The sequence below is a fragment of the Aphelocoma coerulescens genome, chromosome 5 (assembly GCF_041296385.1).
Source record: "Aphelocoma coerulescens isolate FSJ_1873_10779 chromosome 5, UR_Acoe_1.0, whole genome shotgun sequence".
NCBI lineage: Eukaryota > Metazoa > Chordata > Aves > Passeriformes > Corvidae > Aphelocoma > Aphelocoma coerulescens.
The window spans coordinates 12221882-12241854 of record NC_091019.1 but is presented as its reverse complement, the minus strand read 5'-3'; the positions used below and the strand labels follow the sequence as shown (position 1 = coordinate 12241854).

Sequence of the window (19973 nt, the reverse complement as noted above, 5' to 3'; positions counted from 1 at the left end):
CCGGGAGGAGGAGCCGGGAGGAGGAGCCGGGAGGAGGAGCCGGGAGGAGGAGCCGGGAGGAGGAGCCGGGAGGCGGGACCCGAAGCCGGCCCTGCGTGGCCGGGCATGAGCGCGGCTGGAGCGGCGGGAGCTGTGGGCGAGGGGGCCGCCATGGAGGTGCTTGCGGTGAGGGGCCGGGCGGGCGGCTGCGCTGGGGCTGGGGTGGGCTGTGCCCTCACCGCCGCCGTGCCCTCACCGCCTGCCCTTCTCCTCGTCACAGGGAGCGCCTGTGGCCATCGCCGTGGCCGTGGTAGCGGCGTCCGCCCTGCTGCTGCTGCTGCTCCGAGGGACGGCGCGGAGGCCGAGCGGCCCCGTCACCCTGCAGGACCCGCTCGTCAAGTACCCGCTCCGGCTGCTGCACAAGGAGGTGACCGCGGCTCTGAGGGCTGTGGGGCATCGGGGGTCTGAGGGCAATAGGTCCACTGGCCTGAGGGGCTCTTGGCCAAGGGCTGCCCCAGGCATCGACTCCCCAGAGCAGGGCGCAGAGCCCCCCAAGGATGGCTGTGGCCCCTGCAGCCACCCTGTGATGCTCCCAGGGTAGGGCAGGATGCGTAAAGGCGTTTATGCCACGCTGCGGACTGTTGTTTCGCGGTGCTTTGCGTGTTTAAGTCGTGGCGGTGTTTTTCCCTCGATTCCAGTCTGGGTGCACCATGAGAAGCAGGCCCGGCAGCCTGCGCTTCTGCACGCCCTGTCTTGCCTGATCTTTGGCCACAGGCATGGAATGTGCTCACTGGCCTTGGGCACAGAGGTTTCCTGGTTTTGTCTATGTGAAGGCTCTGTAGGGATTGTGCAGGCAAGCAAGTCACTCCTTGTGGAAGTGGAGAAAGCTGCTTTTACAGCTCTTGATTTATTTAAACTTTATTTTTCACAGCCATTTCTGTGCCCTTTGCCTTGCATGCTAACAAAGAGCAGGCTTACTAAAGCATATTGTGTTGAGTAGAGTTTGAAATTCAAAGTAGTGGTGATGCTGACCTCATTCTAACTTTGATTTTTTAGGAAATCAGTCATGATACTAAGAAATTCAGATTCGGGCTACCTTCAACAAATCATATATTAGGATTACCTGTAGGTAAGTATTGGAAACAATTATTTGTATTTCTGGTTTCTCATAGTTCTTGGACTTCTAACTGTTAGGGAATTTAAGGCTCAGCAAAGCAAGGAGCTGAAAGCTGCATCTGAATGCTGCTGTCTCAGAGAGAAATGTCAGGTTTCCCAGAGGGTTGTATTTCTGATCTTTTGTGTGTGCTTTGTCCAGGTGTGTGGTGTAGATTAGAAATGGAGCAGTGAAACTGAACTGAGCCTGATGGAATCCATCACCAGTCAGGATATAAGCAAGAGTGGTATCTGTCAAAGCTTTTTCATGTTTGTTATTTGCATTCTACTTCCACCCAGTCCCCTCAGTCTGTTGGCAATTGCCCTCATGGTTTTGGCAAATACAGTCATGCTTGTAAATGAGAAACTCTGCTGCCTGGGAAGATGTTGAAATATTTAGAGCCTTTTCTGTGCATGCACTTACCTTTACACACACTTCCATGCATCTGGAGTTCTGTGGCATGAATTTCAGTCTAGGATTGACCTTCTTTCCTGAACCCTGGCACACTGATAGCACTGAACCTTGGACCTTGAATCAGTGATAATCTCTGCAGGGGGACATCTCTCTCCCTGATCTGCAGATGTGGCTCTGTTTGTTCTGCCCTGTTTGGCAGTTCCCTGTGCTGTATGACAAGTGTCAGGGTCACCCCATTCCATGCTGTGTGTCCTTGCATGGTGGCTGTCTTTCTCCAAATTCTCTCCTGGCTTGTATGGGAAAGAGTAATGGAACTGTCTGAATTAACTAGAGAAATGATAAACTAACTGAGATGTGCCCTCCAGTGCTTGTGTTTATCCAGATTCATTCTTAAGAATTTAGGAATAAGATCCTGAAACTGTATGACCATATTACTTCCTGTGAGATCCCTGCTCTGTGCTGAAAAAAGAGAAGAAACTGCACATTTCATACAGCATTTACATGGCAAAGATTTTCTCTGTCATTGCATGCATAGCAGGTTACAATACCTGCCTTTCTCTCTTGTCCTCCAGGGATGACAAACATAATCAGATTGCAATTCTTTCTCCCCAGGCCAACATGTTTACCTTTCTGCAAAAATCGATGGTAATCTGGTGATTCGAGCCTATACCCCAGTTTCCAGTGATGAGACAAAAGGTTATGTTGATTTAATTATAAAGGTAAATTTTGTTTTCCTTTAATACAGATAAGTTGCTAACTGGAAGGAGGGCAAGTACTTCATTTTAGTGAAATGGTTTGTTTTGATTTAGCCATCAAATTTCACCTTTCACTGAAATTTCATTAAATTTCATTTTCATCATCATGTGTATCTGCTGTGTGGCACTGAGGGATGGCAGAGGTAGAGTAGATGGAGAATAACTTCCCTGGCAATACTTCAGGAACTTCCCTAATATCTTTTATTTGACAGTGCATGAATACTGATCTCTCTCCCTCAAGATGCCTGTGCTGCTGCTAATGCTTACTGCTAACAGCTCTAAGCAGAAAACAAGTAAAATCCTTTAAGCTAGGGGATGCAAGATTATCTGATCCCAGGACTTCTGGATTTCCTAATCCTTTTCTATGATAGAGTTTGTCCTTAGGCAAAAATCCAGGGGTTTTTTGTGCATGCTCTGTTCTTCATGTTACGAGTGTGGTGAATTGTTATGAACTGCTTAATGCTTCTTGTGTGCCTTGCAAGCTGAGAAAGCTGTTGTGTGGCTGAGTGTCTGGCAAGGTCTTAGAAGGAAAAGATGCAGCAATGCTATTTTCAGAAGGAGCAGCTACAAAAAAGGGGTGAGACATAAGACAATAGTGAAATGAGGGCACCAGCACATAATCTGCCTGCCACCCATTCCCGTTATCCTGGCTGTTTGTAGGGAGCAGAGGGACATGTGCCCAACAGCACCTTTTAGTTATTTTGGCTGCTTCCTGTTGCAAGGCTCAAGAGACAACTGAGAGCTAAGAATTGCCTCAATTTCTTTCTCAGGTGCTGAATTTCAGGCCTGCAGTATTGTGTTCTACAGTTTGTAATACTGTCTGCAGGAAAGTTAGTGGTTGATAACGTGCAAGTAATTTGTTTTTACAGGTCTACCACAAAAATGTGAACCCCAAGTTTCCAGAAGGTGGGAAGATGTCCCAGTATCTAGATAACATGAAGATTGGAGATACCATTGATTTCAGAGGGCCAAATGGACTCCTTGTCTACAAGGGGACAGGTACTGTGACACAAAGGTGGGAGAGAAAAAGGGAGTTGCTGGTTATTTTCAGTGGTGCTTTATAAAACTTGACAACTGTAGAGAATCTTTTTTTTTTTTGAAGTGGAAAAGAGAAAAAATACCTTTTCTAGACATGACCATGAGCCTGTCAGAGTTGATATGACAGGAAAGAGTACTTTGTACTTACTTTGTGTACGGAATAACTAATACTTGTCTCACTCCTGGGACTATAAGTCTGAAAAAATTGCTATTGCATTAAATGACTGAGAAGTCTGCACTGGAAATAATACCTCAGCTATACATATGGAGGGAGCTGCTCTAGAATTTTTTTAAGGTTGTGGCCTAAAATACCCACTGAGAATCTCAGTGCTGTTACTGAATAACCTGCTGACTGGGAGCCAGCTCCATTTCATAATTAAACCAGGTCTGAGTTGACTGTGGGGAAATAAGCTCAGAGAAGTAATCCTCTTGTAGGATACAGGTAAAAGATTTTGCACTGATCTCAGCTGAGAGGAGCTGTGCACTTAAGTCTCACCCCAGAGGGCCGAGTGCTCAGCACTTCTTTGCATCCTGACCTCCTGTGATCAGCAATCTCCTGATGAATCTGTTACATCTCAGAGGAAGTGAGGGATTTCCAAATGATTTGCCTTAATTAATTGGTCGGCTCTAGTAATTTATTCCCATGGAATTTGTACCCATGTTTGTTTGGAAACTAATGTACCTAAAGGTTTTGAATATTTCTTCTAGGTACCTTTCTTATCAAGCCTAGTAAGAAGTCTGAAGCAGAGAAAAAGTTTGCAAAGCACCTTGGGATGATAGCTGGAGGAACAGGTAAAACTAATCCCATCATATGGAGTCTTTAGACACTGAAAATGTCTTTATGGAGATATGTGAGGACTATCACTGTACCTTAGTAGCAGAGCACTTGCACCTGCATTTCTTTTCATTAATTTCTTTTTGTGGTGGCAATACTGAGGCATTCCACGGCTTGAGTTTAGTCCTGGGGAACAGCAACCTGAGGGTTTGAATATTGATTTACCTTGTGACCTCAGAGAACCCACTTCATCAGTGACAAAAAATATTTTAGGACAATGTCTTGAGGGTAAAATGATGTGATAGAGAATGCTGAAGAGAAAAGCCCTGGATACAAGAATTGTGGGTTTGTTTTGAAACTATTTATTATAATAGAAACCCCCAACCTCTGCATCTGGTGTGGATTAGAAATCCAGAGATGTGTAGCCCTGTGCAAACCAGGCTCCCACTGAAGACTGAAGGAAGGCAGCATTATATTAAAACTGTAGCCATAGAAAGAAATACCCATTTATAACAATTTTGGTTTTTAACAGGAATAACTCCTATGCTGCAGCTGATCCGTCAGATCACAAACGATCCTAAGGACTCCACAAAATGTTACCTCCTTTTTGCTAATCAGGTGAGTATTCTGACCCATCTCTTTGTTCTTCTTTAATGGCCCACTTGTTTTTGCTGGCCTCTGAGCTTTTTAAACTGATGGCACATGTTTCATACTCTTTCACACTTAGGTGTCTCCTCATAGTTTCACTGAATTCCTGTACTTGGGAATAAATGCTGTGATCAGATCCTGATCCCTCTGCTTATCTTACTCCTTCACTGATTTCAAGGAAACAGGATTTGTTTCCACTAATCTGTTTGTACAGTTAACCTTCACCATGCTGGTCCAGGGTCATATTTTCCAGGCCCAGGGATAAATTTGCCAGGGTCAGGGACAAACCCAGCTCATTGTGATTTTGGCCTGGATTAAAAAGTCGTTCTAATTGCCATCTTTAGGATTGTGTTTAGGTGGCTGCTATGAAGCCTCAGAGTTGGTTGTTCTTAATCTCAATTTACAGAAGCCTGTAAAGATAAAAGCTATCATGGAAGGGGGAAAAACCAAATTACTTTCTTGGTTTGCATAATTTTTATCACTGCATTTGTTGTGAATGGTAGACGAGTTCCCATCAGAGGGCTCCTGGGATGGTTTGGAGCTAAACAGACTCATTTTGCAGACAGAAAATGATATATTGCTGAGAGCTGAGCTAGAAGACATTGCCAAGAGGCATCCTGAGCAGTTTGTGCTGTGGTACACACTGGACAGACCTCCAAAAGGTAGGGACACATGGAAATGCCTTTGCTCATCCCTGTGCAACAGAGGTTCACTCTTGCTCAAGGGGACATCAGAGTGGTATCAAGTGTTCCTGTCTTACACTTAGAGACTCCTCAGAAGCAAACCTTACCCCTCACCCTGTTTTAAAAAGTGATCTAAACCAGGTGGGCCTTACAAAGTGTGAACTCACAGTTAGCCTCAGTTGGGTCAGGCATGTTACTCAGTGCATCTTTTCGTGTATTTCAGTTTTTGGGAATTTTCATCAAAAGTTCAGCTCTGTTTTGGGCTATCTTCCAAATCAGGTTGTGTTAGCATTTTGTTGGCATTAAATTGTTTAATACCTGTAAATATCATGTACACATCTTTGTTTTGCAGCAGCTCCAGATTAGATTCTGGTGAAACAGAGCTGCCATGTGTTTAGATAAAGGCATCATTTTCCTACCTGGCTCACTTCAAATGGCTGATGCATTCAATAATACTACTGCTTGGAATAGTTTAGAATGAATTTCTTCTTTTGTTTTCTCTTATCACTAAGCTACATGGCAGAACTTTTGTTATCACTGAACTTTGTCACTTCACCACTCTATCTCAAAAAAAAAAACCAAACAAAAACAGTGGAAAAATGTGGTACAAGTCTCAATACCTCTCCCTGCCACTGGGTGACCTCTCCTCCCTGGAAAAGCTGATTCACTCTTCCTTTTTATTCCTACCTGCTCATTTCTTTTATATTTTATAATTTATTATTTTAAGACTTCCATGTCTTATCAACCAGATCCTTGTTATCTACAGGCTTATTGTCCCTATGGAAGGGGATCACTAGGTTTGAGCTGAGTGAGAAATTTAACCCTCTCCTGGCTTGCAGTGATGGTGCAATAACTTGATTCTTCAGCTACTTGGTGAAGTTTATAGAGGTTTCAGCCTGTACAGAGGTTCAAACTAATTGAATTAATTTCTTTGTTCCAGAGTGGAAGTACAGCTCTGGCTTTGTCACTGCAGACATGATGAAAGCCCACCTGCCTCCCCCTAGCAGTGAGACCCTCATTCTCATGTGTGGGCCACCACCAATGATTCAGTTTGCCTGTCAGCCCAACCTGGACAAACTTGGCTATCCCAAGAGCAGTACATTTGCTTATTAACATTGATGTCACCTGATACCTTTTTTGTAAGTACTGCATATTTTTCTACAGGAACAGTTGATGTGTAGCTGTGCAGCATTTTTGTGTGTGTGTGTGTGTGTGTTTTTAACCCCTTGATGTAATTTCTGTGGTTTGTAACTTCAGAATTACCTTGTATGTTTTAGTACTAAGAAGCTGAGAATTCATCTTGAGTTGTGTGGAAGTTACTTAGTCTGACCTCTGAAGTTAGTATAAAACATTAATTCTGAAGAAAAAAAAAATAAGATCAGAGGACATCCAGATGTATTTGTGTTAAATCATTCCACAGTCAGCAAGAGAGAGGGGAACATCCAGAATTTATTCATAACAGTCAAAAAAATAAGCATTTCTACCAATGTTATGCTAATTAGGGTTTCTTACTACATATATTTAAAAAAAGAATTGTTTTGTAGATTGACTATTCACAGCCAAGTTAGCACAACAACACACTGAGTTGTAAATACAGCACTGAAAGTAATAGGAAATACTGTGTCTGGAATATCCCAGGGCTGCTGGAGCAGCCAATCCCATTTGCAGTGCTGTAATAAGTCAGTTGGCTAATTAACCTGACAGTATTTCACATGCCCATGGTACCTGAGCTACTCACTAGCACTGACTGCATTGCCAGACTGGTATGTTTAATACCTTTTATTAAACATTAAACATTTGTAGTTTGCTGATGTGTAGACTTCCTTCTCATTCTTCTGGATTTTCCTTTTTTTCCTTTTCAGTGATTGGGAAGAATTTGCCTTGATTTTACCATTTTGGACAATAAAATCATGTGTTTAGCTTCTTCTACCTGACCATACAGTGCAGGGTCTGTTAAGAGAGATTCATGAAGTGAGGGCCGGGATAGATCACCAGTAAAAAATGCCACAGGTGGCTTTCAAAAAGCCCTTGCTGCATCCTCTGGCCAGCCCTGGAGGTTCCCTCTTTATTTGGGAGGGCTGTGGCTAGCAGTGGCCTGCCCTCAGGCTATGCTAGAACTTAAAGCAACACCTGTAGCCAGCAAGGAGAGAGTAATGCAAACCAGCCCTGTACAAAGTCCTTTTCCCTATAATTAAGGAGATTATTTTTGTGGCATTTGTCTATTTACTAAGAGAGCTTGTTAATAGCTCATTAATACATGAGATAGACATGTAAACAGATGCCACAAGTAACTGCTGCTGTAAAGGTGCCAGCTTCACCCTCAGCCTCCCAAAGAGTAAGAGGCCATATTTCCCTCTGATGCAGTCCTGTCTAGCCCAGTACAACAGCAGCAGATTTATTTTGTCAGGTGTTTTAAAGAAATAAATCATTGTTTTATTCTGGTACTTTCCTGGTAGTCTCAGAGTTACAATTTCCTGCTGCAGTTGTTTTTGCCTTAGGTAAAGATTTGTGAACATGGCAGCTTGTCATCCTAATAAAAGCAAGGGCTTGATGGACAGTACTATATTCCATTCTTCCCATCCCACAGTGCCCTGACTTAGGTAAAAAGAGGGCAGGACATGTGCTAGTGAAAGGGAGGAGAGATTGAAATCCTTTCTGGAGACCAGTCTGGCAAGACCCCAGGAGCAGGGAGTGAGCCATTACTGCTGCTCTCACCAGCACCCCTCTGAATTTCCAGGTAGCTCTGATTAGCCCACATGGTACAATAATGTGTTAATGATTCCTGCACTACAAGTTAATTATAAAAATAAAAAATTACAAAAGATCTCTCAGATAACAATACATCAACATACCATGTAAAAGACAACTGAATAAAAGGGTAAAACACTGCCAGTCTTGGCTTTCCAGACTCTGGATATGAGTCCACTCTTCTCCCAACACCAGTTTCCTATTACATTATGTGGAAAAACAGCACAGAGGAGAATTACCTGTAATGTGTGGCTACACTGACAATAGGAAATGCTACGTGGGAGGTGGGAGGTGGCAGTGGCAGCAAAGAGGGAAAGCTTTCCTGCTCCACAGCATCCAGCTGCTCCTGGCCACTCCTGACAGGCATGAGGTATGAGTCATGGTCTTGGTCATGCTGAAGCATCATCTCCAGTCTTCAAAGGTCGGTGTTAAAAACCTGCTGTCGTTCAGCATTTCATCCTGGCTTAGCAGGGTCTGAAAGAACAAGATGGGGAGGAGTGAGGGTGTCTGCAGAGAGGCCTGTGTTCCCAGAGACACAGCTGCAGTGAGATCAGGCTCACAACAGAGGGGGTGAGAGCCACACACAATCAAAGGGAATTTCTTCAATATAGCTTTAAATAAAATTTGCTTGAAGAAATTGTTAAGAGATTTTGTATGTGGCATGCAACTCAACTGTATCACATAATTCTTCATTATGTCTTTCAGTCACTTATTTTTATTTTTTAATAAACTAGCTTAAAAAAGCAGAAGTGAGGTTTTTTGTTTTGTTTTCCAGAGTTTAGCCCATGTAAATTTTCAAAAGTCTGTACCTCATTCCTGGCCTTTGCTGTGACTGAGGTGGTGGTTACCTGCAAAATCTTTGAAGAATTGTTTTAATTTAAGGGGATGAATATCTGTCATTGGGTCAAAGAGACAGCAGAGTTCATGAAAACTTAAAGAGGCCTAAATGAAGCTTAATTTCTAGAGCAATTTAAAAGCAGAGTTTTTTGTACTGAATGTCCTGCCAGGTTCTAGAACAGCGACCCACTTACTCTTAACTACCACCAGCAATGACCAGCTTTCAGTGAGCTCTAGCAGAACACATTTGTGGCTTTAAACCAAGAGAGGAATGAGTACGTACCGTGAGGTGGGTTATGCCTTGGGAAAGAGCCCCTATTTGCATTACTGTGCCTTCTGAGTGTTCCATCTGTAAAAGCAGTCAGGAACTAGTTCAAATCAGACAGTATGTGCAATTTTATTCACTTTACATGCAGCTTTGGGAGGAATGTGTGCCTGGACAAATGAAGCTGGGATAAGTTTAAAAGCTCCTTAGCAAAAATGCCTCTGTGCTACAAGGTATGTGAAAATGCATTTAACAGTAGGAAGAGTGGACCCTGATTAAGAAAGATTGATTCCATGAAACTTGGCCTCTAATTCACAAGCAAAAAGAAAGAGCTTAACTGATATTGTCAATACAAAGTAATATTTTCCAACTGGTTTGACACTATAGTTCTGGTAGGCTTTTTTCACAGGCAAGAAGTCCTTGATACAGTCCTACCTCTTTTTATATAGAAATGTTACCAGTTCTAGGGCATTGTGATTTCCTGCATGGATGACATGCTCAGAAGTCATGCTTAATAGACAGACCATGCTCCTAGAGAAGAATCCAGTCATTCTGTCATGCTTGAACAACTGCACAGTGCAAGTTCTTGGCTCAAAGTTAATGCATTCCCTCACAACTCTTAGCTGAGCAAGTGGACATCCATACTTAATCACGGTCAGGGTTTGGTATTCTCCCTCTGTAGGAGCAGTACATTGAAAGAGACCACGGTTAGCGAATGAACATAAATGTTAGATGCACTGAACCATGCAAATGAAAAAATTACCTTCACAGTTAGTCTTTTCAATGTTGTGACCATTCTCTTATCAGGCTTAAACTGTTTTTATGTCACTGGAGAACGGGGAGTTTACTCTAGCTGCCTCTGTGTGGCTCTTGTGTGTTGCCAAAGTTCACACAAGGCTCCAGGAACACTCCATTTTTCAGGGTTTACATCCCTTTACACAACAGCAAAGTTGAAATAAAATTTGGTGTCTTTTAGTCTTCATCATTTGTCTGTATGCTGTCTAGACAGTTTCATTCACAAGTTCACTGCTACATAACAAAAGTGAATTAACTATTGGTTTATTAATAATTTGTTCATTACTGATGCATTGTCTTCACACAGATTGTCTAAGCAGAACTACTCCCCACTGTACACAATGAAAGAAAAATTCAGTTGGATTCTCTGATTACTGTAAAAAATACAATCCAGTTGTACTTTAATATAACTTGATAGCTTTGTACAAATTTGTCCAAATGAATTCATTACATTAAAAACCACCCGTAAAGATAATGAAAAAAATAGTGTGCCATACTAGGATTATGAAAGCTAAAAGTACAAAAGTCTTGTGGTTACTGCAGTCACTCCCTTGACTGACAAAACACCTCGATCTTCGTAGTGTAAAGGTGTCATAGTCCTGAAAAAGGGCTTGAGGATGGATGAGTTTATTATGATGTCGATTAAAAAAAATACCCCAACATTCTTAGTTTGGAACTCTTTCCAGTGTCCACAGCCAATACTTTCTCAGTGAGTTCATGCAGGTGTAGCAAAGAGTTTGTGATAGGGGAACATTTGGTTATTGGCAAGCTTTGGAATGCATGGAGGGGATGAGATGAGCATGGCATCAGTCTGTCTGTCCCACCTGATCCAGTTCCCTGTCAGTGAAAGGACTAAGTCCTTTGTAGCCACCATAGTTTTTTGAAGTACCATTCGTAGCAGCTGGGCTTGTATCCATAGGACAAATGTAGTCTGTTGATTCATCAAACTTCTTTTTTCTTAAGTTTCCAAAATGCGAAAATCCAAGTTTCTTTGGCTAAAATAAGGAGTCAACACAAGTAGTTTTGAGTAAGACAAGTTAGGTTGTTCTTTAAGCACTCAAACCTCCCCCCTTTTCATTTATTACTATACCCTGGTGATTCAAGTACATAGATTGTGAATTAACAACGTTTGTTTTTAAATGGGGAGTTACAGTTGATGTTAGATGCATTTACATGGTGTTCCTTCTAAGAAGACAGAACAGATTGCATGCTTGTTACAGGAGCTGATTTAAACAGATACATAGTAAAAGCTTTGGCATCTAGAATTAAGGGAAATGTAGCCCTCCTTCTAGAATTCAGCTCTCCCTGCCCATGTTTGTCCCTTATTTTCTTTATCATTCAGAGTAGAGAAGTCTGACACTGACATTTCTCCTTTCTGACAGCAGTACCTACCCGAACTTTGGCAGTGGTGGTCAGAGGTGTGTGTGCTGCTGACTCCATGACTTCTCTTTTTTCTTGTTGTGCCTCTGGCCCAATTAACACGTTAAAATTGGTGGTGAGGTGGCGGCGCAGGAGGGTCTTTTGAGGTGGGATGTTTAGGAGCATGGCCAGCGTGTCACCGTTGAAGCGAGGTTCGAGAATCTGGGAAAAGGGCAGGATATTTATTTTTTATAGAAATATTTACAATAGGAAACTGCTACAGTGCTTAGCAGAGGATTTCTCACTAAGTATCTGTCCACATTGCACCTCTTATAGCTCACTCATGATACTCACTGGGGTTTGAATGGGAAATACCTGAAAGGAGCCAAGAAAAAACGCTGAGCGTGATCAGCCAAATATATATTTATATTTATCATCAAACCATACATTTCTTTGGGTTGAACAAGTTTGCTTTCAGAATTTTCTGCTCTACTCAGAGTATAAACTCAATACAATTTCAACTACTTCATTTTTGCAAAAATTCGACAGCAGTGGAATCATGGTATTTCAGAACTCTGACACTAGTGAGCTGCAAGTAGTTCTGAATGTTTTGAATTAAAATAATGTCATTCCTGACTGCTGCAATTTCAGGGTGGCTATTTAGCATGGCTCAGAATTCTGGTAAAGCACTCAAAGAAACACTCTGTGATGCCTTAGCAATAAGCAACTTTTGCACAGCACAGGTCAGGTTTCCTTTTATGTGCTGCTGTCAAACACTTGTGCCCAGCTCAGCTTTGATTATAAAAAGTGGTTTAGCTGTTCCTTTTTTATTATAGTTTTCCTTTGTAATGTTAAGATAAAGAGCCTCCTTAGAAGGCCTGATCACGCTGTCATATTGCAGATGTGTTTGTTTCCTTCTGCTTGATGAACATCAGATAAAATATGGTTTATATTACAGCCTTCAATTTTTAGTAGAGACGTAGTAAAATGGTAAATTCTTACGATCAGGCCCCCGTGCACTCCGCTGCCTCGAAGGTTGGGTGCATATTCTGCCAGATCCACTGATCTGAGCCATTCCATCACCCTGTGGTTGGACCACTGCACCACGTCAGAAGGTGAGATGTTGTTCTGTTGGAGGGACCACAAAAGGTGATGGCACCACAGCCTGCATTGTCTGAGTGTGTGAGCATGCATCCTCAGTGCAGGTAAGAACAGCCTCCCTCCTCTTCCTCCAAGGGCAGTTGTTCTTCCCTGATTAAGGGATTGTTTCTGTTCAAGGCCCCTTCAAACAGCCTCTGGTGAGATCCAGACCTGGTCTAGTACTGATGAAACCCCCTGTGTTGCATCTAGTAGTGCAACAGTAGAGATTACAGATTACAGGTGTTACAAGGGAACATTTTGACAATAGTGTTATGGACAGTGTGTAATACTAAGGCAAAGCTATGCTGATCAGGTAAGGCAAAAACCTCACAGATTTTAAAAATGAGGTCAGGCAAAGACAAATAATTCCAAATTATTCCCTTGGAAGCTGAATTAACTTTTTTTCCACTATGGAAATAACTTCTAAAGAGAAATGCATGAGATTCAACTAATAAGTGGCATAACTGCTGCTTTGGGTGCAAGTCCCCAGTGGCAATGATTCTGTTGTATCACTGTACACTGCTGCCTTTCTGTCCCCTTTGGCTGGGACCAGGTCATTTGTGCTTGCTTCAATTAATTTATTTAAGCATTCTTTTACCTCCTCAACCGGCCTCCTGCGTAGACAGTGGGGGTTAAAGCCATTGACGTGCAGCACATGAATGGCACATTTAATACTCAGGTGGTGCAGCTGACTGGTGACTTTCAGGAAGAGAAGGTCATTCTGTGAAGGAGAGAGACTTTTAGGTGGCACAGAACACACACCAAAACAGATACTCTCCCCAAGGACACAGAGTTTAAATTTGCTGTGTAGTTTTATATAACACTACAGTAACTGTGGTTTATGTAAGATGAAGGTTTATACTTTAAAGAGGGTTTGGTTTTTGTTAGGGTGGAGGTTTGGGGGCTTCTGTTGTTGGTTTTTTGGTTTTTTTTTTAAACATTGCACCATAGCAAGACCTGGCTGAAAAATGAAGGCAGGAGCATAGCCTATTTAAGGCAAATCCAGGCCTTAATTATCCAGGCTTGGGCAGGAGAACAGGAAGAAAACATGGTGGCTGTGTGTGGTTCATGGTGTGCAGTGAATGTGGTCAGAGCTGTACAAACCACTGGATTTTCTGCTTTTGCTTTACTGAATATCATTGCTGTCTTGCTTTGGAGAACAACATGCTCCAGAAGTTGCATGTTAAACAGGTCATTTTACTTTTAATCATGGTGTGCTACGTGATATTGAAAAAAGGACTTTGCAGAAGTTAGCCCTAACATATGACTTGTTTTATGGACCTTAGGAACAGATTCCATGCACTAGGCAGCACAAAGGAGTTATTACTGCCACTACTTCTGTCTTGCAAAAATTCTTTAACTGCTGACATTCAAAGGAAAATTGTAAAATATTTTGCTTATTCTGAGGTCAGATTTGGTTAAACTGAGGAAAAAGGTTTGTACTTACCACAGTTAAGTACTGTAACATCCTACCATCTACTCTGGATTCATGAAATTGGTCTTTGTACTGAGGTAAGCCAATATCATCAAGCCATCCTGCAGATGTGAGAACAGTGGGGAACCAGCTCCAGATCAGTGAGAATGAAGCCCTTCTCCCTTCTCATCTGGCCTGGCTTCTGAGGCATTCAGGTAGCTCATTCTACCTATTCCCCTTTCCTGAGGACAGCCAAAAGCAATTCCCCACCAAAGAGCTTTGCCTCACTACCCCCATGATATTTGACAGTACAGGAGCCCATCTTCTGCAGCATAGTGTAGCTCTTCCTAGACTGAGCCCACCCATTTAATTCCCTGCAGTCTGACAGAGTTCTCCATGGAAGAGCATACCACAAGCTGCATATTTGGATGTCAAGAACGGCACAAAAATCCCCAATTCTACTACGGTGAAACTTAGTGCTTTTTAAAAGACGTTTGGTAACTGCTTAAACATGTATCAGGCAGCCCTTTCATAGAGGGGGGAGAAATTCCTTCCCAAACAATTCCCTGAGAGCTCAAACACTTACGTGTCACCCAGATATGATCAAGTTGTGCAGACTTCTCATCTTGTTTTGCATTTATTGCTTTAATGGCCAAAACTAATTTCTTCCTGTGCAGTGGATGCTTTATTCCCATTTCCTGCAACGAAAACCATTAACAGAGAGTTTGCCTTGCCTCTGGCTCCTTCCCTCTCATTTGGTAGCTTTGAAAATTGATACTGTGGGTTTCAGAAAGGTAGAGCCAATGGAGAGACTCTACCTTTGGAGAGGCCTGGCTGGACAGAATCAACAGGTAGAGAGAAGCAGTGATTACCTTTTCCATGTCCTGAGGTGTGGCAGTTAAGAGCGTGTGGCCTGACGTCACCCACTGCCGTGCAAAAATCACGTACTGGCCCAGGCCAAAGTCCTCAAGCCAGTTACAAACCCTTTCAGTGCTCCACTGAGCAAAAGGAGCATTGTGGTCACTGAAAAGCACAAGAAACGTTGGAAAGACGTTAAAGGAAAGAATGAATGTCCATATTGGAAAGCTCATCGTGCTGCCAGAGGCAGGACTGCAGCAAATCTGTTGGTGTGCTCTGTTCTTGGGTGTCCTGGGAATTTGGCAGCCCAGCCACAACCTGTGAACAGTTGCAGGGCAGATAAGAATTTCCCATTTTCTGTTTGAAAAGAGGGAAAAAGGAATTGCTGAATCCTCATCATTATGCAGATATTCCCACGGGAGATGATAATTGTCCTTTAACAAGGTAAAATTTTTGACACTCCACCAAGCAGTGAGTGCTGCGACTTGCAGCTGGAGGAGCATAGGCAGGGAGACTCTCAGGATGATTTTGCTACCAGAGAAATTCTTTCCAGCTGTTGTGGAATTCCATGTGGACCAAAGTGCTTGGGAAGACTGTATTTCCCAAGAGGAGGGTTTGGCTGTGACAGGCTGTGCCAGGGAGAGGAGGAGCCATTACCTCTTCTGGCCTTTGGTGTCCTTGGATCGGGATAAGCGAGGTCCAGCTGTTGCCCGGAGACCGCCCCGCCGAAACTCTGCCAGGCCCAGGTCGTCTGCAGGGAAGTTACCTGACTGAGTTCTTCGTATTCTTGCAAGACAAGAGTGCCACGACAGGACTATTAGCTGGTGACAGAGGATGTTTGTTCTGCATGGCAACTACAGTGACAACTAACAGCTCTGGTAATCTCCCTGGGAGCCACAAATGCCAAATCCCAGAGGTAACTCAAGGAGTTCTAGGAAATGTAGTCTGGACCGAACTCTGGAGGGGAAAAAAGAGCTCTACAGAGCAGTCATAACACTTTGATCCAATTAATAGTCCAGACTTGGAAATGGCTGCTGTTCCTGAAGCAGATCAAGTGGACACAGTGCAACTGTGCCCTGCTTTTCGTTCTGTTTTCTCTAATATTTTTACCTGGTGTCTTTTGTAATGGACAACTTGCTGGAATTTAATTTTTCATGGCTAATAAAACTGCTGGCATGCTAAATTAATAGCAGTAAGAGACAGCAGTGCCTCATTTCTTTCACCAGCATGACGCTGTGAACACTCCCAGCCATTTTTCCACACCTTACGTGTGTATTTAAGGACACACCCGTGCAATCCCAGAACTGCTTTCTCTCCCCAGATTTTAGGTTATTCTTGCTATAGATAATTGTAGATTTTGCAGGGAATTGGATTAATTCTCAGCTAACATGCTTTGACAGTGAATAAAAAAAAAATAACCTTACTTTCCCCAGATTTTCTTGATCCCTTTTGGACTCTTTCTGTTTTCTGGAGACCATGGAGATTGTGGGCTTGAATCTGTTCCCGAAGAAAGAGGTGAAAGGTCATCTGAGACCACCGTAGCATCCATGTTCTCTGTTTCTCCTGGGTTAAGAACAGTGTTATAGTCACATTTTATACTGATTTTTGATCAAGTTGTTGTCTGGGAGGCTGATGTTTAAATGCAGAACATGATAAAAAAGTACAGATATATATAAAATTGTTCTTGTGTTTAAAAAAGCAACCATGCTCTGAAGGCGAAAAAACAGCTGTACATATGGAACAAAAAAAAAAAAAAAAACCAAACCAGAAAAGAATAAAACATTGGTTGAAATAATTTTGTTATTTCAGTCTTTCCTATTTAACTACATTATTTGAATTCATTTAAGGTCTTCTTGCCTGCTATTAATACCTCAACTCTTCCATCAAAATCAGTGAGAATTTTTCTAACTTCAGTGAAAAGAAAATGAAACCAGGAATAAGTGTTATAAAGAGAAATCCCATGTGAATGCCATACAGCAGGAGCTATTACTTCATTTCAGTACTGCATGTAAGAAGTTCAATCTAGAGGGCCCAGTTGGGATTAGTATTTCATAGGGAAAAGGAGGGGGAAAGGAAAGAAACAAAGTAAGCAGCAAAATGGTGTTAAAGTTGCATCTTGTTTGGGTACAGTACCTAGCACTGGTGCACTGACACTCCTGACGCGATCTTCAGTCATCCCAAGAAGCAGAAAGCCAGATGGAGAAGCAAAGAAGATACAAAACACCAGCAAAATAAAGTTACAGGAGGGCAAAGTAGTTAAGCTAAGCATTAAAAGCAGAAACAAAAAGAAAAGAAGCAGTTATGCTTGACGTGAAAGTGAATATGCACTGGTGTGCACAAGGCCCCAAGAACTCAGTACAGATCATCTTAAGCAGATAGAGATGATAATGGATCTGTTTGGGGCTTTTCTAACTATTCTTGGACAGTTTTAGCACTTTAAGCAAATACTACAGAGCTCTATGAAGCCTGCAGAGTATCTGAAATGAAGCAACGGCTAAGATTGCATCAGATTGCTCTGAAATACAGAACTGGAGGTGTAATGACTGCTGCACATGCAAGAAACAAACCAACCTGCAGAAAAAATTCTCTCAACTCAGTGTATTTAAGAAGCCATTGCTTGTTTCTAGAAAAAGAACATTTTCCTTTACAAGCTCACCCATCCTTGGATAATCCTGCAGTTAAAGACGTAACAGCATGGCTCATGCATTGCCTACAAAGTTGCAATCACAGAAAAGCTCTTTCAAAACCCCTAAACAACCACAACCTATTGCAATCTTGAGATTGCAGCATGCTAGCAGCTTTTGGGACCATGAGGCCTTAAAATAAACCAACCCCCACCAAAGAAAAAACAGCAGCCAAACAAAAAAATTCCACTGTGACTTTCAAAGTGTAGGAAGATTTCAGAATCTCAAGGGATACTCTTGTGCCTGAGCTCCCAAGCTCTTCAGTCCTAGAAAAATACCTGGTCCTGTGCCTCACTCTTAGCACCTTTTTGTCAGTAAATCTGTGCTTAAGGTGCCACTGAAAGGAAATTAATACAGGCTTCCACAGGGCTGTGGTTGTGGAATGACAATATATTTGTACTTCCAAAACCCACGGATGTTTCTGTGCATGGTAGCAAGTTAAATTTTCACTTGTGGGTCCCCGTGAGCTACAGCAACCAACAGTGCTGATACAAGCATTTTTACCCCAAATGCTCACGTTTTTGATAATTGTATTGTAAAGTTTCAAATGGTACTGTCAAATGCAACAGAAAAAGCCCCTCTAAGTTAAACTGATCCTTCACTCTGCTGTGAGCTATGGGAATATTTTTGGTATTTGTTAAAAAAGAAAAAGTAGTACAGCATTCCCTAACTGAACCACGTGAACATCATGCTGCATTGCTCTGGCCTAGCAGATTCTATCCCATGCTGTGTCCCAATCCCTCAAACAGTGTGGATTTTCCCTCTGGGAGAGGCACAGGTACGTACTCAGGCCTGGGACGCCGCTGTCATCGTTGTCACTCATGGCACATCCGTCTGGGGAGTTATACATTCCCTGCTCTCCGTTCTGCAGGGGCCGGGGCAGCTTTCCTGGCAATGTTTGGTACTTGCTGCCTTTCACAACTGGCTTACTCTGTTGTTTTTGAAAGAGAGAAAGATAAAATAAATACAACATCAAATCGCTCACAGCACTAGCAATCCAGTACACAATGTTCTTAAAGCTGAGAAAAAGTGGGGTTCAAAATGACTCCTGTCCCTGCACGTTCCTGCTTACAGATAACTCAATTTAAACCCATCAGTCAGCTGACAGTTTTCTAGCTAAAACATAGCCTTGCCTTCCCCCATCTGCTCCTCCCACTTCAGCCACTGTGCATTACTTTAAAATATATGTTAAATGTTACCTGGTTTTGCTGTAAGAATTTTTCTATCTGTCTCCCTTTCCTATAGGACCCTGGCATTATTTCATCATTTGATATTTTCAAGGTCAACTTTGATAGTGCCTAAAATGTGTTTAGTTACTTCTCAGATCATTTTTTTTCCCCCTATTTTTCACCAGACTGTTTCTGCCTCACAATTGTATCTCACTGGAATTTAACCCAAAAGCATTTTTATGCCTCAAATTTTCTCAAACATATTTCCCACCACCAATAGTAACACTGAAAAAATCAATGCCAGTCAGGGTACAGAAATTTAACTTTTGAAAGGATGAAAATCTCTTTGTATAGACAGAATTGTAAATGTGAAACTTTTTAAAAAAATAATTACAACAAAATATAATTGCCAGTTCTATTACAGAACCTAATTTTCCTTGCATTGCAGTGATCATCTACTTGAGCATTGTTCTCCTTGTACAAGGGTACATGAAATATTCCCATAAATCTGACAGTTTTGAGCCTAATAAGTTACTTTTCCAGGCAAAGCATGTGTTTCACAGAGGTACTTTTGCTTCCAGTTTTGGAAATGGCTTGTTGGGATTTCTTCAACACTGAATCCAGATGAAAAGATGGATGAGGCATCACTCTGGGTGAAAACTATAGGACAGAGATGCTTTTTGAGACAAGCAATGAACCTGCAGCTCCAACTGACATTATTAGTGGTAATGGTGTACAGTCAGTGTGTGCTTTGGAATAAACTCACACTGGTAAATGTCTCAGCATCTGAATGGAGGTTTCATAGGAAAACTTTGCACTGGAAATATGGAAACCATATTTAGTGTAGAGGAACATATAGTGTGCTCCTTTTTAGTAACCCTATTCCAACAAAATTGTTTCAGAACGTTGTCTGTGACAGGATGATACATTAAAAATGTAATGAGATAACCACTGCTTTATCTATTCTTATTCCAAGGCCTCGAGGATTCTTTGGATACTACAACTGCAGGCCAGACTGCACAGTTCCTCAACTCCTGCTCCTTTTTGGCAACTGCAGGAGTATGTCTCAAATACTGTATGAGTAGAGAAATTGTGTCTTACATTAGCAGTGTATATTCTGAGACTGACTGACCTCAGCTTCATGTAACAAACTTTTAAATAAAAGGTAAAAACCAAAAGATTTCCCTCTCAAATCCTCACCCCCTTCTGTTTGTCAGCACTGGAACTATGCAAACATTTTAAAGACAAAAGGAGTATAA

At 42.1% G+C, this 19973-nt stretch overlaps 2 protein-coding genes across 8 annotated transcripts in view; one reads left to right on the top strand and one right to left on the bottom strand.

Moving 5' to 3' along the window:
- Positions 1–45: 45 nt before the first annotated feature.
- Positions 46–19850, top strand: CYB5R2 (cytochrome b5 reductase 2). 4 transcript variants are annotated; one of them, XM_069016572.1, is made up of 10 exons: positions 46–165; positions 260–406; positions 1036–1108; positions 2159–2265; positions 3171–3300; positions 4048–4131; positions 4647–4732; positions 5325–5424; positions 6386–6584; positions 19691–19850. In XM_069016572.1, the coding sequence occupies exons 1-9, from the start codon at positions 106–108 to the stop codon at positions 6556–6558; spliced, it is 960 nt and encodes a 319-aa protein (XP_068872673.1). In that variant the 5' UTR covers positions 46–105; the 3' UTR covers positions 6559–6584; positions 19691–19850. The 4 variants fall into 4 exon arrangements, with proteins under 4 accessions (XP_068872673.1, XP_068872672.1, XP_068872675.1 ...); XM_069016571.1 differs by lacking the exon at positions 19691–19850 and adding an exon at positions 7308–7394 and having other exon boundaries at positions 47–165; XM_069016574.1 differs by lacking the exon at positions 19691–19850 and having other exon boundaries at positions 47–156; positions 6386–7256.
- The window catches only part of PPFIBP2 (PPFIA binding protein 2), a 92872-nt gene continuing 81791 nt past the window's right edge, over positions 8893–19973 (bottom strand). For 3 of the 4 annotated variants that reach the window (XM_069016562.1, XM_069016561.1, XM_069016563.1), the window contains 12 exons: positions 18332–18476; positions 16995–17027; positions 16286–16424; positions 15519–15647; positions 14876–15026; positions 14590–14701; positions 14037–14125; positions 13188–13310; positions 12452–12577; positions 11483–11671; positions 10915–11085; positions 8893–9379 (listed from right to left, as the gene is read on the bottom strand). In XM_069016562.1, the coding sequence (XP_068872663.1) occupies positions 9254–9379; positions 10915–11085; positions 11483–11671; positions 12452–12577; positions 13188–13310; positions 14037–14125; positions 14590–14701; positions 14876–15026; positions 15519–15647; positions 16286–16424; positions 16995–17027; positions 18332–18476 (1533 nt within the window). In that variant the 3' untranslated portion in view covers positions 8893–9253. Of the gene's footprint in view, positions 9380–10337; positions 11086–11482; positions 11672–12451; positions 12578–13187; positions 13311–14036; positions 14126–14589; positions 14702–14875; positions 15027–15518; positions 15648–16285; positions 16425–16994; positions 17028–18331; positions 18477–19973 lie in introns of those variants that run through there. The other variant, XM_069016565.1, reaches the window with a different exon arrangement.